The sequence below is a fragment of the Anabrus simplex genome, chromosome 1 (assembly GCF_040414725.1).
Source record: "Anabrus simplex isolate iqAnaSimp1 chromosome 1, ASM4041472v1, whole genome shotgun sequence".
NCBI lineage: Eukaryota > Metazoa > Arthropoda > Insecta > Orthoptera > Tettigoniidae > Anabrus > Anabrus simplex.
In genome coordinates this window covers 1,613,328,353-1,613,344,892 of record NC_090265.1, presented here as the reverse complement: position 1 = coordinate 1,613,344,892, position 16,540 = coordinate 1,613,328,353, and the positions used below count along the sequence as shown (strand labels likewise).

General features: G+C 37.8%; 1 protein-coding gene across 2 annotated transcripts in view; it reads left to right on the top strand.

Moving 5' to 3' along the window:
- Window positions 1–16,540, top strand: part of LOC136858596 (TATA element modulatory factor) — a 335,705-nt gene that overhangs the window by 208,110 nt on the left and 111,055 nt on the right. For both annotated transcript variants that reach the window (XM_067138270.2, XM_068225630.1), the window contains exons 13-14: window positions 36–235; window positions 12,233–12,425. In XM_067138270.2, coding sequence (XP_066994371.2) covers window positions 36–235; window positions 12,233–12,425 — 393 coding nt within the window. The remainder of the gene's footprint in view (window positions 1–35; window positions 236–12,232; window positions 12,426–16,540) is intronic.

Below are 16,540 nucleotides of genomic sequence, written 5' to 3'. Positions count from 1 at the left end.
GTAAAATAATTTCATGCCTTCTTGCTGTTTTCTAGGCGTGAAACAGCCATGCGACAAGAAAGCAATGATTTATTACGTCGGTTGGAACAAGCAGAAGCTCGCAATGAGGAGCTAGCCCAATCGGTCTCTGTTTCAACACGACCTTTACTGCGTCAGATTGAGAGTCTGCAGGCAGCAAACAGTGCCCAACAATTAGCCTGGGAAAAACAGGAAAGAACCTTATCTGAAACTGTAGGTGAGCATTAAGAAGCTGCATCTAATAACTATCTGAAATATCATTGCATTCCAGTTAATTATTACCTTGATTTGAGTTACTTGCTGTTGTCTTATTAATGTATTAAGACCGTAATTTTTGGTATTAATATAATTATTCACAAGGATGTTTTGGTAGTTCTGAGTATTTCTTTGAATTAACTTACAGTTGAGGTCCATGGTGTGGGTTGAAGTAGGCACATCGTAGTTTGTGAACCATTAACCATTAGTAAATGACTGAATGGCTTAGTAAGCTGTTCTGAGAAAATGTAATGGAATAGAAGTGAGGGACTAAGGCACATTCTGAGTTGTGGCCCTTATTTTGGACAGGCTGCTCAGATTGTCCATTCTACATGAGATCTCAAAATTTCTCATTAGTATGTGTTATTTGGGCCAGCCCTTTGCTTCACAGAAATTTATAGAGCACATTCACTTGTAGCAAGCCTTGGAACTTTGGGAGTCATTCAGGCAGATATGTAGTCATGTCAGAAATGTTACACTTTTAGACATCAGTAAATTAAACCAAATTTCTCATACCAAGCATGACGTGCACTTGAATGGTCTTGGTAAGCGATAGTAGCATAATTATCAATAAAGATCAGAAGATGACTGTCTTAGAACTCCTTAGTCTGGGAAACATGAACTTTATTCTTGACTGAGTAATATCTCAGTGCAGAATGTAGGTTCAGAATTAAATAATGACTTAGAGGGTAGAAATAAGTAGTTCCATATCCTTCACAAGAACATTTTGGAAATACAAGTAATTTTAAATTTGGTGCAAGATATGAATGACATGAACTTGCAATTACCATTTCCTTTTTGCTTTTTGGAAAACCATGGAAAACCATCTTCATGGCTGCCGACAGTGGGGTTTGAACCTATCGTCTCTCAAATGCAAGCTGATAGCTATGTTTGATATTTAAAGGTAAATTTCTTCGATTTCCACTAATTTTTCTTTATGAAGTTGTCAGTATGTACGGCCAAAACTGGTTGGGACATTTCTGTGGGGACTGAAAAAAAAAGTCATAAAGAGGGAATGTGCTAAAAATTAAAAACAAGTACGCTGTTAAATTTAAGATTAGGTTTGAAGGTAAAAATAATTGCGATGAAAACAAAGAAACAAGTGTTTACAATTATAATTAATGAAATAAATAAAGAAATAATACATTTTAAGAACACCAACTTACTAAAACATTAAGGAAAAATGTTCTTAGAGACACAAAATATACACATTACTTACAATTATGTTTAAAGTTATTGTAGAAATGTCCAACATATGGGCGATTTGCACACATTTCATGTGTGAATTGTCATCCGCTTTCTCAATAAACTTCAATTTTTCATCATTTGTAAACTGTCTAGCTTTCTTCTTCTTCTCCATAACTGAATGTCCTGTAAACCACTATGCAGAAGTACAGGAGGCAAAATTTACGTACGAACATAAAATTAGGCATGAACACGTCACACGAGCTACTGGTGCACGATCCAAACACACACACGCCCACATCAAAGACTGGCTCGAGACTGACGCTCCCTACAGCTATAGGTTGACTTGCTAGGGCCGTAAAATTAAGTTCTCTACCAAATCCTCATCCAGGCCAGTCATAAGTGGCCGGGAACGCTAATTTAAATTTCTTATGGTGGGAATTACAAACATACTAAAGAGTGATGTAAATGTGCTATCCACGTTTCTTCAACATGTATTTAATAGGACAAGGACCGGGACTTTTTTAATAATGATGTAATAATCAAGGAAACACGCTAGACAGGGATGTTTTAACCAGTTTTGACTTGGTTAAGGAATTGTATTATAAAAAATGGCTACTAGTAAACAACGTTCTTGTTCATTTTGGTCCTCCGGCCCTGGATGGGATTCGCAGTAACTCCAAGAACCAGGCATTATCCATCAACTCAAGGTACTAAAGAATAATTAAATTAGTTTGTGACACATTATTCATAATTGCATCTTCACGTAGAACTGCTGTTTCAATACAAACATTGTAGATGTACTCAGTGCCAGAATTCAGTGTTCTAAATACATATGTGACGTTCTCTTAAACAGCATGTCCATTTACCATTCTTCAGTTAGTTCAAGACTTGTTCGACCGTTGGAACAGTCTATAGCTTACAGGGATTAAAGAATAGAACCAAGGCCCTTTTATATGTGGTTTACATGCATATCAAAATAGATGAAATTCATAGACACAAATTAGTGAAAAGGAGAGGCATATTAAAGGCTACTTTAACTTGTATACAACAATTCATAACCTCAGAACTAATAATAATGGCGTGTGGCCTTCGGAGAGGCCTGGTGCAGGTCTTTCAGTTTGATGCCATATATGCCTCATAACTGAATTCTGCTGACGTTGACTTGATTGATGCAACACGTACTACATGTACGTAACACGACCTAATACGTTGAAAGTCTGTTTCGATTACAATGCGGTCGTGAAAATTCAATATTCATTGACATGCCCCACAACGGGAGACTTAAACGCACTCTACAGTGTGCTAGCAGCAGTGCCAGACCTGTAGCTTAGATCCTTTCAAACAGAACAAAGATGACCTAGGCCACCATAGCTCAATTGGTAGAGCAACCGACGCGAAATCGGGAGGTTGTGGGTTCGGTTCCCACTGGTGTCCGGTTGGCCATTTTTGTTCTGTACTTAACATCTCTTCAACACGTACTACATGTACGTAACACGACCTAATACGTTGAAAGTCTGTTTCGATTAAATTAGAAATTAATGATGATGATAGTGATAAATAGAGCCCGTATTTCCATGCACTATCAAGTCTCGAAATATGCATGCATTCATGCAACATCAAATGATGAAACATGCACAATCAAGTGGAAAATATGCACTATTAAAATTTAGTTCCACATTGTTATATTTTCACTTCCGTTTGAAACATTGTACAACAACTCATTTCTTTATATTTTCTTCATTTAAATTCATTCGTTTATCTGACAAAACATTGCTGAACATGGGAAAATGATCTTTCTACGTCACAAGAAGTGACAGGTTCATACTTAAATGAAGACATTTAGGATGATATCTGGTTATCTCTTTTCGAAAATTAACTAAAAATTTCCTTACCTCAATCCATTTAGACACGAGGTCTCTTTGTATACTTTTAATAGGTGGCATGTCCGGCTCCATGGCTAAATAGTTAGCGTGCTGTCTTTTGGCCACAGGGGTCCCGGGTTCGATTCCAGGCAGGGTCGGGAATTTTAACCAAAATTGGTTAAATTCGCTGGCATGGGGGCTGGGTGTATGTGTCGTCTTCATCATCATTTCATCCTCATCAGGACGCACAGGTCGTCTACAGGAGTCAAATCAAAAGACCTGCATCTGGCGAGCCGAACTTGTCCTCGGACACTCCGGGCACTAAAAGCCATACGCCATTTCATTTCAATAGGTGCCATGACACCAACACTTCACAGCACAGTCCAACACTAAATTGCAATCTGAAGCGTGTAAGCTTGCTGCTTTTTAACTCCCTTCTTTTCTCAATTATTTTGGCCTCAGACATGTGAACAGTGAGAGTTCGGAGTTCGGGGTAGATAATTCCAGGAAAAGAAAACAGGATGCAGTGCAAAACCAAGGTTTGTAAGCTGTTATCTCAGAAATGCGGCGTTACAGAAGTATGATTGAAGTTTTGATATCTTCGTCTAACATAGATGAAAAAAGGAATAACATTTATTAACCCCAAATTTACGGTTAGTTTTTACTGGGACACCTTATTTCTAAGGATTAGAGAGGTCGACGGGGGGGCCTTCCCGCTTATGTCAATGTTTATTCAAGCAACAGAAAAGAACGTGCTTAGCTAACTGGATTATGGCACCTCTATGCATCTAACTTTGGTTGTGAAGTAATATACCAAGAATACATTTTCTTTCTCTCTCAGTAATAAACAAATAACGTGGATGTACGGTCCTAAATTTTGCAAATCCATGTTCAGAAAAAGGCACTATCATGCAAATTAACATAATATATGCATCAAAGTCAGAAGAAAAGTCATATAATACAATATAAATGTCAAATTATACGCTACTAAATCCAAAATCTTCAAAATATGCATTATGCATGAATTTTCTCCCAAAAAAAGGCCAAAACATTCAAACATGCACGGAAAAAGTACGGTTGTTTGGAATTGGTTAGTCATAAAATGAATATTTGCAAAGTTTTAGAAGTGTAACCAGCTTTTTTAGGAACATGCATTTGGACGGAAATCCGGGCCATAGTGATAAATATCTCCCACATTGCAAAGAGTGTGAGGATACAACTGATCTTCTTAAAACCAAATTAAGAAATGCTGTTAAACAAATGAACATACTGTAATTACAGATGATGACTCGCATTCTTATCTTTCAAGTGGAGTCACTTCAAAGCATATACGGCTACCAAAGATTAATCTCTCATCATTTAGTAGAGCATTAACATCATGGTTACATTTCAAGGACATGTATGAAAGCTTAGTTGTTAAAAAATGGTAAACTCACAGATAATGAGAAATTTCACTTCAGGGTGAACCTAAAGAAGCCATAAAGAACATAAGAATTTCAGATTCCAACATCAAAGTTGCTTATAATGTTCTAATAAATATCACTTTCCAAAATTGATAGCATATGAATATGTAAGACAACTTTTAGTATTGGCAACCAAACTCTGTTCAAGTGAAGCTGAGCTACATCAGTTAATAATCACTTTCCAAGATGCAGTAGATGCTCTTAATGTCCTTAATGTTCAGCCTAGTATCTTACATCTAATATTGTTGCTCATGCGAGTTGATTGAAAAATTAGATTAGAATATGAAACAAAGCATTCCCACCTTGAGTCTTTACAGTTCAAGGAACTACACGGCTTCCTTGTAAAACAATGTCAAACTTTACAACTCTGTGTTTTTAGCCATCTATTAATCAAACTGACAAGCACATAACTAAGCAAGAGCCCAAGGCAACTCAACAATCATATATTGCGATTTCAAAGCAATGTCTTATTTGTCATGATGAATATAAATTGTACAAATGCCCAGAAATTTTACATTTAAATTCTGATCAGAAATTCAAGGTTGTCAAGGAAAACAAAATTTGCACCAATTGCTTAAGTTCCATGCACACCTGGAAACATTGCACATCTCATTTTACATGCAGAATCTGTTACAGATATCACCACATTCTCTTACCTGATGCTCATCACTTCAAGGAGGACAGCCTCGCAAGTTCTCAGAAGAAACGTCTGCTATTAATAATCCCCAGCATTTATTGTATCATTCTCTGAGAAGCACACCAAAAAATAAAATTCTTCTGTGTACCGCTTTAGTTAAAGTGAAAGATGCTCAAGGAAGATTCAATTTAGTTCGTGTCATAATGGACAATGGATCCCAAAGGAATTTCACTTCTGAAAATATGGTGCAGCTACTAAAGTTAAAGAAAATAAAAAGTCCCATGTCTGTGTAAGCATTCGGTGATCTTACATCTCAAACCGACATGGCAGTCAACGTTGAAATCTTCTCAACAGCAAATGATTATCGCTTCAGTATGGAATGTGTAGTCCTTCTCAAGATTACTGGTAAGATCCCAGCGTCTTACATAAACCTTGAAAAGTGGAACATCCCACAAAATATTACTCTTGCCGATCCCGACTTCCATATCCCGCAATCTACTGGATTGTTGATTAGTGAGCAGTTCTTCTTGCAACTTCTAAAGCTGGAGAGGAAATGTCATCCTCAATACCCTGTTATGCAGCAAACGCATTTGGGTTGGATTCTCAGCAGAGAATATCAGTAACCGCAAGGCAAAAGCAACAATGAACAAACGTCATCTGATTCTCTTTTTGTCAGATCTGATTTGCAACTGGAGAGCCATTTGCAGAAGTTTTGGAAACTAGAACAACTCAGTCAAATAATTTTTTTTGGAAGAAGAAAGGGGATGCAAAAAACTTCTTAAGTAAACAACCCTGAGCGATGCATCTGGCAGGTCTGTTGTCCAACTGCCAATTAAGAGTGAATCAAAACCCTGGAGATCCAAGACAACTAGCTGGTCAGTGTTTTCTTCTTCTTGAGAAGAGACTGCAAGTGAGTGAGAATTTGCACAATGACTACATCAACTTCATGCATGAATAACAAGAACTAGGACACATGAAAGAAGTTCAGGCTCAAGTTAGAAATGATAAAACAAGATATCATATGCCTCACCACCCAGTCTTCAAGAGTACCAGAGGATGGTTGCCTAGTTGTACTTCCTCTTAAAACAATAATCACCACCACCACTCAAGAGTACCAGCTCCACCACAAAAACAAAAGTTGTATACGATCCTTCGGCAAGGACTGACAACAGTGTTGCTCTAAATGACTTACTAATGGTAGGCCCCACTATGCAAGAAGATCTCTGCTGTGGAGACCTTGTATTCAGCAAAGATAATAACAAATCACAGTTGCCGAAACCGACTTTCAACCTATTAGGTCGTGTAACACGATCTAATAGGTTAAAAGTCGGTTTCGATTACAATGCGATCATGAAAATTCAATATTAATTATCACAGTTGCGTACGTAACACGACCTAATAGGTTGAAAGTCGGTTTCGATTACAATGCGGTCATGAAAATTCAATATTCATTATCACAGTTGCGTCGGAGAAGAGGAGTCGTTAATGCGATGTATCCCGGTGATGATGGCCTCGTCCGAGTTGCCACAGTAAAAACAATCAAGGGTGTGATTAATCATCCTGTCAATAAACTGTGTGTACTTCCTAAATCAAAAGATGAGTTATAGATCATATTTATAAGTGAAAGTTGATGATCAATCATTTATTTTATCTAAAAGTGACAACACCCCTTTTGGTGGGTGGTATGCTTGATATTTAAAGTTAAATTTCTTTAATTTCCAATAATTTTTTTATTGGAAGTTGTCAGTATGTATTAAGGAACTGTATTGTAAAAATAGTTTCCAGTAAACAACATTCTTGTTCAAGCTACGAGACCCGAACCGCATGGCCGCGTGCTCGGTATGAACTTGCAGGTAGTAGTTCCAGTCAAGTTAATAAAGAGCACAGAGAAGTTTTGTATTTTTGAACAATCAGGAATTAAATGCCAAGAAAGGAAAAATCTTGAAATGCATAATTCTGAATATTCGAATTTGAACTAGCTGCAGTAGAATTTAAGATTCTTTATGTTAAAGGAGTAGTAATTCTGTTGACTGTGTGTTGTTTACGAGATTCTGTTGAAATTTTCTTAGGAAAATTGCATCAAGTTCTTAACATTTTCAGTTGTAATAGAAGCATAGAAGTTATACTTTGCAGTGATTTAAACATAGATTTTGCTGAAGAAAACCTTTGTCAACCTCATAACTACAGCATATTCTTCAAAACTGTAATTAAAACACTTGATTTTTATACCTACTTGGGTAACGTTCAACTCTGCTACAACAGACATCTGTATTTTCGTTGTTCTAAAACACAAATGTTCGGGGTTATCAGATCATCGTTCAAAACTTCTGCAACTAGAAATTTACAGTAAACAAATACTCAACCAAAATTCGCTATCACTATCAGCCACATTCATTCGTTTTTGCGATGTGGCCTCTTTAAGTCCGAAGCAAGGTAGGTTTTCATGAGGTCTCTCCATCTGGGACGGTCTTGAGGGATGTTCTGTAAATGCTGGGGCTGTACCCTAATTAAGGCCACGGCCGCTTCCTTCCAACTCCTAGGCCTTTCCTAACCCATCGTCGTCATAAGACCTATCTGTGTCGGTGCAACTTAAAGCCACCAGACGCATTTCACTCTTATTTTCTCTGCAGCTGCATGCAGTAGTTCTATTGAATGTTTTATATCATATTTCAGAACTGGGCTGCAGTAACATTTGATCGTAGTATTGACAATAAATATAACACTTATTTAATCATTTTAAAATCCATTTTGAATTACATTTTTTAAAAACCCACAGTAATTAGAAATGACAAAAAAGCTATGGATTACAGGGGATATATCGTTTTCAAGTCAAAAATGTAAATTACTAAATAGATTAGTACAGCAAAGTTGTGAACTTGATTTTACCAAGTACCAGTGTTACAATCTAGGCTAAGCAGTTTGAGGCCACTGAGATTGGCTGGTTGCAACATTTCCGATGTTTTCTTGCGCTATGTGGTTCAGCACCTGCCGTGGTTGGAGTCTCTTGATTTATCGTCCTGCACGCACATTACGGACGCAGGTGTGGCTCAACTCGCAACTCCGCTACCTCCTACCATTGAAACTCTTCAAACCCTAGACCTTTCCAACTATTGATTTCTGACAGATTCCAGTCTGGAGCAGCTAGCACGGTGCGATACGCTTTGTAGATTGAATCTAAGGCATACACCAAACATGACAGCCACCGCTTTCGTCAACTTTGCGGTCCGCAGCGATCACGGTCTGAGGGTCATGGATAGGAAGCTCATCGCAAAATGGCCAGTATGAGAGCACACCAGGTGTTAGGCTCGGTCATTCTTTTTGTAGATACGTAGTGTAAATGAAAGGTTGAGTACAGGTAGGAATTGTGGGTGAGGAATGGATGATCACTTCACTAAACCAGTTGGCAGTTGCTAATATCCAAAGGATGAACCTAGTTACTAGAAGGAAGCAGATCTCGACAGTAACGTGTGAGCACTCGGTAGAGAGCCCTGGCTGGTCACAGGGTAAAGTTATTATTTATTAATTGGCTTTTCATGTGCTGGTTTTGGTGCTGTGATTGATCTCAAGTCCTTATTTCTTGCATGTGTAAAAGCAGATGCGCTCATCCCTCAAACTTGAGTGACGGTAGGTAACAAACAAGATAAGACTCGTTCAGTTTTTAAGTAGTTATGGACTCCAGTAAGCAAATAAACTCGTGTCTTAAAGAAGCGAACGCTAGAAATTCTATGGAGCAGCGGCAGGTTTTGGTCATGTGTATGCAAGTGCAAGCGAGTGATCTGGTGCATTTAAGGAATGTGTGCAATGGAATACTAGGCTGTGGATAATTTAAATTCCGTTATAATTAAAAATTTTAAAACATATCTACCAAAAAGTTCTCGCAAATCCCCCAAGAATTTCTGGTGGAATAAAGAACTTGAAATAATGCGGAAGCGTGTGTTAGCCTGCTATAGACGGTACAAGCAAAGTCGTTGCCCACTTCTGAGATTGAGATGTGAAGAGATATACTTGGCAACAAAAGAAGAGTACATAAATTTAATTATGAAATGGAAACTCGATAGTTGGAAAGAATTCTGCTCAGTTCCAATGAAAACAAATTCACGGGGGCATATTTATAGACTATCTCAGAAACCTGTAAATTTAAACAATAACCTTTTCTTCATCGAGTCTGAAATGGTTTCACAAATTCCTTTTCCGGTACTACCTCTGCCTTAATCAATGCTTTCTTCTCAGAAGAAGCGGAAGTTATGGACTTACAAAGAACAGTTAGAACTTCCTCTGAGAATGCTCCAAATTCAGAAGATGATGAACCATTCTCACAACAGGAAGTTGTATGTATTATCCTTCTACAAAATGACAGAAAAGCTCCAGGTTGGGGTGGTATACCAGCCAATATCAAAAACATTCACCTTTGTTTCCCATCCTCGCTTGTTGTTCTTTTCAAGAAATGCCTGTCCCTGCATTTCTTGCTTTCCGCCTGGAAACTTGCAGTTTTTAAAATAATACCCGAGGAAAATTCCTTCAAATTCACCATTAAATCCCTCAGACCTATTTGCCTATTACCAGTACTAGGGAAGATATGGGAGAAGTTACTAATTGATCGAGTGATGTACCACCTGAATACCCATGGTCATCTGAGCCAAAAGTAATATGGCTTTACGCCTTAAAAGTCGACTGAAGATGCTGTCCTTGCCTTAGTTTCATGGATTCAACAAGTTTTCAGAATGATAAAATTAGCTGTATTGATATCCTGTGAAGTAACAGGCGCTTTTTATAATGCCTGGTGGCCTAAAATTCTATCCCAGCTAAAGGGAAAGCAATGTCCTAAAAACGTATATAAAATAATACAAGCTACACTCAGAATTGGAAATGCAGTCACTATTAAATATGTCAGTGAGGGATGTCCATAGGAATCAAGCTGCAGCCCGGGATTTTGGAATATCCTATACGATGATCTCCTACAGTTGCCGACCGGATGTGATGTCATCGCTTTCGCTGATGATGCACTACTTCTAATCGAAGCTGATAACCTGCCAGAACTAAATGCTCATGCAAACTCATCTCTAGAAATATTCTTTAACTGGGGGTGTAACAACAAACTATGGTTTAATTCGACAAAAACCAAAGCCATGTTTGTCACAAGAAGGAAGAAAGTGAAAAATCCAAAAATTATGATGAATGGTCACTTAATAGCCCTGGAGGATCATCTTCTATATTTGGCGATTATATTTGACAAGCATATGACTTTTAGAGCTTATTTTAACAGGCTAAGAACCAAAGCAAGTAAGTTTTTACAAGGTATAAACATTGCCTGTAAGCCATCCTGGGGCCTCAACTCTGAGGTACTAAGAGTAACTTACCACACAGCTTTCACACCATTGATTTTATATTGTGCTTCTTCATTCCGCTCTGCATTGGATAAGAAGTGGGCTGAAAGAAAACTGATGCAATTTCAACAAGGTTTCGCTCTTCGTATTTCCCGCACCTACCACATTACATCCACTGATGCTGCACTTGTCATCGCAGGAATTGAACCTCTATTTCTAACTGCAATTGGTAAAGCTGAGCTGGCACTACTCAAGAAAAATAAAACTTCACTGGCACCAATTTTCAAGATTACGTTGGAACAAAAGTGCAATTTTCTTCAATATGGACATCCTAGCAGTTTCAAGAGACTTGTTAACAACTGTTGCTCAAGCTATCACAATCCATCATCTACAGAGACAGTTCTCACCTGGTGATGATGATACTGACCAGGTTGGATGCACTTTCGTTGTATATGGAACCGACATTGAAATATTTTCAGCACAATACAAGCTCTCATTTTGTTCCATTTTCCAAGCTGATCTGTGGGCCATACAAACAGCACTACAGCAGTGCGGAAAGCTGTACAGTGATTCACTAGCTGCACTTAATGCAATAAATGACAGGTACAATATGAACCAGATAGTTGCTGATATAAGGGCATTGATTCAATAAAGTATCCACGTTTGTCTGTTCTGGGTTCGTGGACACACAGGGTCTACCGGAAATGAAAAGGCAGATTTCAAAGCAAAACAAGCTGCAAAATCTACGTTGGAAGTTTCATACGACAAAGCTTCAAAATGTTTCTTGAAGAGGAATATTAAAGAATATACTACTTCTCAGTGGAATGATGCCTGGACCGTTACTTCGAAAGGATCCATTATGAGGGAATTACTTTTCCCTGAAATCCAGCATCGACTCCAGTGTAAAAATCTTATACCGAACTTTGTGCTTACTCAGTTCCTATCTGACCATGGTAAATTTAAGTCATACTTCGAGCGATTTAAGATTAAGACTGCAGATAGTTACTCTTGCTTTTATGGATCATCTCAAACTATGCATCATTTTCTATTTTACTGTCCTGTTTTTGGAAGAGCAAGATTTACTCTAGAATGCCATTTAAACTTGTGCAATAATGAACTGGTTAATCCTCTGTACTCTGTCCTGGAAAGACGGTGTTGTTGTTCTCATTTTCACACATTCATTCATCACATCTTCATTAAGCTTTCATGATATTACTCTATGTGTGTAAATAATGTATATTTTGAATTTGTTCATCTATAACCCTAATATACCATGTAAAATAGGGTTCTTTTCTGTATGGGAAATTCATTATTATTATTATTATTATTATTATTATTATTATTATTATTATTATTATTATTATTATTATTATTATTATTATTATTGTTATTGTTATTTGCATATGGACCCAATGGATCATGCAAAGCTCTAATGATTCAGTACTGTGTTGAAATTTTAAGTTAATTTTGGCTGTTTCTTCTAAGGTGAGCTTCAAGGAAGAGTGACGTCCCTCATCGAACAAGAGCGAGTGTCACGAGAAGAAAATGTCACCCTTAGATCTCGTGTTTCATCCTTAGAGTCACGCTTAGCAGCATCTAGTCAAGAAGCAATGCAGCTGCGAGCAAAACTGGAACAACAAGAGGCACAGTTCAGTCAACTGAAGCATGATAGAGACAGGTATGTCTCTTATGATATGTTGATGATTAATATTTTAAAGGATACTCCAATAAAATTGTCAGCCACAGGTAAAGTCTTTCACTCTTCCCAACTGGACACCAGTATATCTGCTTTTCAGATTTGGCATTTGTTCTTCATGTGAAGTATATTATTTATAACTAGACATTTTACCCAGTCTGTCATTGATGCATTAATATTTGTAAAATTGGGCTGCTTGGTTGCCAGATGGTGTTAGTTATATTACCTTGTTGTGTAAAAAACTGAATTTTACCATGATTGTCTTGAGGAAAAGTGGGGTTTTATATTTCTTATAGTTTAATACTTTTAGGAACATTGTCTGCTAATGAGATTTAAATATACTGTAATAAAAAGTAGATAATGAAGAGCAAGTTGATTTTCTGAATAACTTCCATCATGTTAGTTACTTGCTTACAGTAGTATACAATAAATCTAATTGTTATTCATGGTAGTGAAATACGGTTACTTGCTCATGTGACTGCCAGCCCTCTGGAACCTCCCTTTGGTATTTCCTGGAAGGGATGGGTGAGTCAAGCTAGACACCTCCCAGCCTGCCTTTCCTTCTGTTGTGCCATTTGTCTGGTGTATACATGGATTTCCTGGAATGCGAAACTTGAATGTTTTCATTCTGGCCACTCCTTTAAGATATCAGAACTTCATCGCGAGGCATATATAGGGGAGTCTCACCGTAAACATGAGATTTGGTGGACTGTAGTAATGTCATTGGAGCAAAGATGTGAGTGTTTAGAGCAGTGGTTCCCAACCTTTTGTCGCCCATCTCCCCTTTCTGGAGGTTGACTAACACCTATCGCCCCTTTTTCATTTTCAATGTATGCCAATTTTAATTTTAAGTAAAGTGTAAATAATAAAGCAGTTTTATTATTTTAAACAATTTTAGTACCATATATATAAACAACCAAAGCTCTTAAATAAAATAGACCGGGCGAGTTGGCCGTGCGCGTAGAGGCGCGCGGCTGTGAGCTTGCATCTGGGAGATAGTAGGTTCGAATCCCACTATTGGCAGCCCTGAAGATGGTTTTCCGTGGTTTCCCATTTTCACACCAGGCAAATGCTGGAGCTGTACCTTAATTAAGGCCACGGCCGCTTCCTTCCAACTCCTATGTCTTTCCTATCCCATCGTCGCCATAAGACCTATCTGTGTCGGTGCGACGTAAAGCCCCTAGCAAAAAAAAAAAAAAAAAAAAAAAAGAAAAAGAAAAAAATTAAATATACTTTTTTTACAGAATATTTTTGAGAACAAAGAAGTGAAATAGTTAACTAAGATCATTGACGTACATTTAAAACACAGGAGTACTTGTTTTCATTTTTAAATCAGAATCTGGAAAAATTGAGGAAGTTGACAGTTAAAATTTGAAAAAATAAATGAATGTCTGAAAACTTTATTATTGTTTTATTTACCTTTTCAGTGGCTGCTTTGTGCTTGATGGATTTCAGTTAAAGCTTGAATATCCAGCTTTACATTCATGAAGTTCAGGTGCAAATCTCCTTTGAGGCAAATGTCCGACACATTTCTTTGTTTTGTGAGGAGCTGGACAACAGAACTAAAGCCCTTTTCAACTAAATATGTTGACGGGAACGAGATCAGAAGTGGTTCAGTTTTTCCCCACAGTTGTGGATAAGTGTCCATAAGCTTCACTCAGGCTAACTCGTAACCGCTCTGCTTGAAAATGATTTTCTCCTCATAGAAGATAAGGAAGTGCTATTGATGGGAGATCTAAATGCACAAGTTGGAATGGAAAGACAAGGAAAGGAAGATGTTGTAGGGCTCTTCGGATATGGAAATGTAAATCCAGAAGGTGAGTTGTTGGTGGATTTTTGCATGAGGAATCAAATGATTGTTGGAAACACCTGGTTTAGGAAGAAGAACAGTCAGAAGACTACAAGGTATGGCTGGGGAGACAGACGGACAAAGACCATGATTGATTATATAATCATAGAGAAAGAACACCGGAAGAACCTTGTAGATGTAACAGCCAAGCCTGAAGAAGCCTTTGGTGGAGATCATAGAGTTGTGATAGGAAAATTGAAAGTTGGAAAGATTGAAAAACCCCAATTAAGAAGAGAGAAAAGAATTAAAGTATGGAAGTTGAAGGAGAAAAGCATAAGAATTTCAAAGGGAAATAATACCCTTGGTACCCAGGACAGAGGTGGGGAATGTTGAAGAGGAATGGAAAAGATTTAAGGAAGCACTGGTTGGATGTGCAGAAAAGGTGTGTGGTAGAACATCAGGAAATGTGAAAGACAAAGAAACACACTGGTGGAATGATAGGGTAAAGATTAAAGTGAAGGAAAAGAAAATGGCATGGAAAGCATGGAAAACATCTAAGACTGAAGAAAGTAGAAGAAAATATGTGGAGGCAAAGAATTTGGCCAAGAAAGTAGTGGAGGAAGAAAAGAGGAAAAGCTGGGCCTTATTCACACAGACATTGAGAGATGATACGCAGGGCAGCAAGAAATTACTGTATGGTATCTTAATAAGAAACAAAAAGAGAGATCAAGTAAACACCAGATTTGTGAAGGATGAAGGTGGCATAATTTTAACAAAGCCAGAAGAAATAAGAAATAGATGGAGAGAGTATTTTCAGAAGCTGCTGAACATAAGAACGGATGACAGTCATTCAATGGACGACCAGGAAAGGCAATTAGTTGACGAAGAAATGGATAAAGAAATTACAATGAATGAAATTGGAATGGCAGTAAGAAAGATGAAAAATGGAAAAACTGCTGGAATAGATGAAATTTCAGTGGAGATGATAAAGGCAGCTGGAGCTGTAGGCCTGCAGTGGACATATTGGATTCTCAGGAATGTCTGGGAGAATAAGGAGGTCCCTGAGGATTGGCAAAAAGGAATAATCATCCCAATTTTCAAGAAAGGTGATAAGAAAGTTTTGAAGAACTACAAGGGAATTACTCTAATATCCCATGTTGCTAAGATAATGGAAAGGATACTGGAAAGTAGAATAAGGTTGAGGGTTGAGAAGCAGATACAGGAAAATCAGTTTGGTTTCAGAAGTGGAAGGTCAACAATAGAGCCCATTTTTATTATGAGACAACTAATGGAAAAGCATTGGGAGTACGGGAATGATATGGTGATGACATTCATTGATATTGAAAAGGCTTATGACAGTGTCCCTAGGACGAAAGTTTGGGACAGTCTGGTGCAAAAAGGAATTGGACAGGGATTAATAAAAATGATCATGGCATTGTATAAGGAATGTTGTAGTTGCGTGCAAACACAAGTTGGCAGGACAAGTTGGTTCAAAATAACTAGTGGGCTGAGACAGGGAAGTGTTCTATCACCAATCCTGTTTACAATAGTAATGGATGACATCATGAGAATGGCAAAAGCAGCATATGGAGGAAGAGAAATGAACATGATGTTATTTGCAGATGATATTGTGATTTGGGGAGAAGACGACAGGAAGGTTCAAGAACAGTTGAATATGGTGAATGGGAAGATTGAAGAATGTGGATTGAAAATAAGTGTAGAAAAGAGTAAAACTCTTGTTATGACTAGAGGGGAGAAAGAAGGGAAAGGTCAGATTAGACTTGCAGACAAGTCCCTGGAAGTAGTGAAAACGTTTAAATACCTGGGGAGTGAATTAATGGAGAATGCTCGACTGGATGCTGAGATTAGTAAAAGGATTCAAGCTGGAAGTTGTTTCTATCATAGTGTAAGAAATATGTTATGGGACAAAGATGTGCCAATGGAAGCAAAGGATACTATGTACAAGATGTATTACGTACCCATAACAACTTACGGAGCAGAAACTTGGACAATGACAAAGAAGGATGAGAGTCGAATACAGGCAGCCAAAATGAAATTCTTGAGGAGTATGATACAGAAGAGTAGAAGAGACAAAATAAGGAATGAGAAAATCCGGGAAGATATTGGAGTGGAAAAAATGAATGATAGAATAGAGAAGAGCCGACTAAGATGGTTTGGACACATAAAGAGAATGAGCGACGAAAGAATGCCAAAAAAGGTGATGGAAATGCAAATTCAAGGAAGGAGAGGCCGTGGACGACCACGATTGAGATGGAAGGATACCATCCAACGCAGCATTATAGAAAGA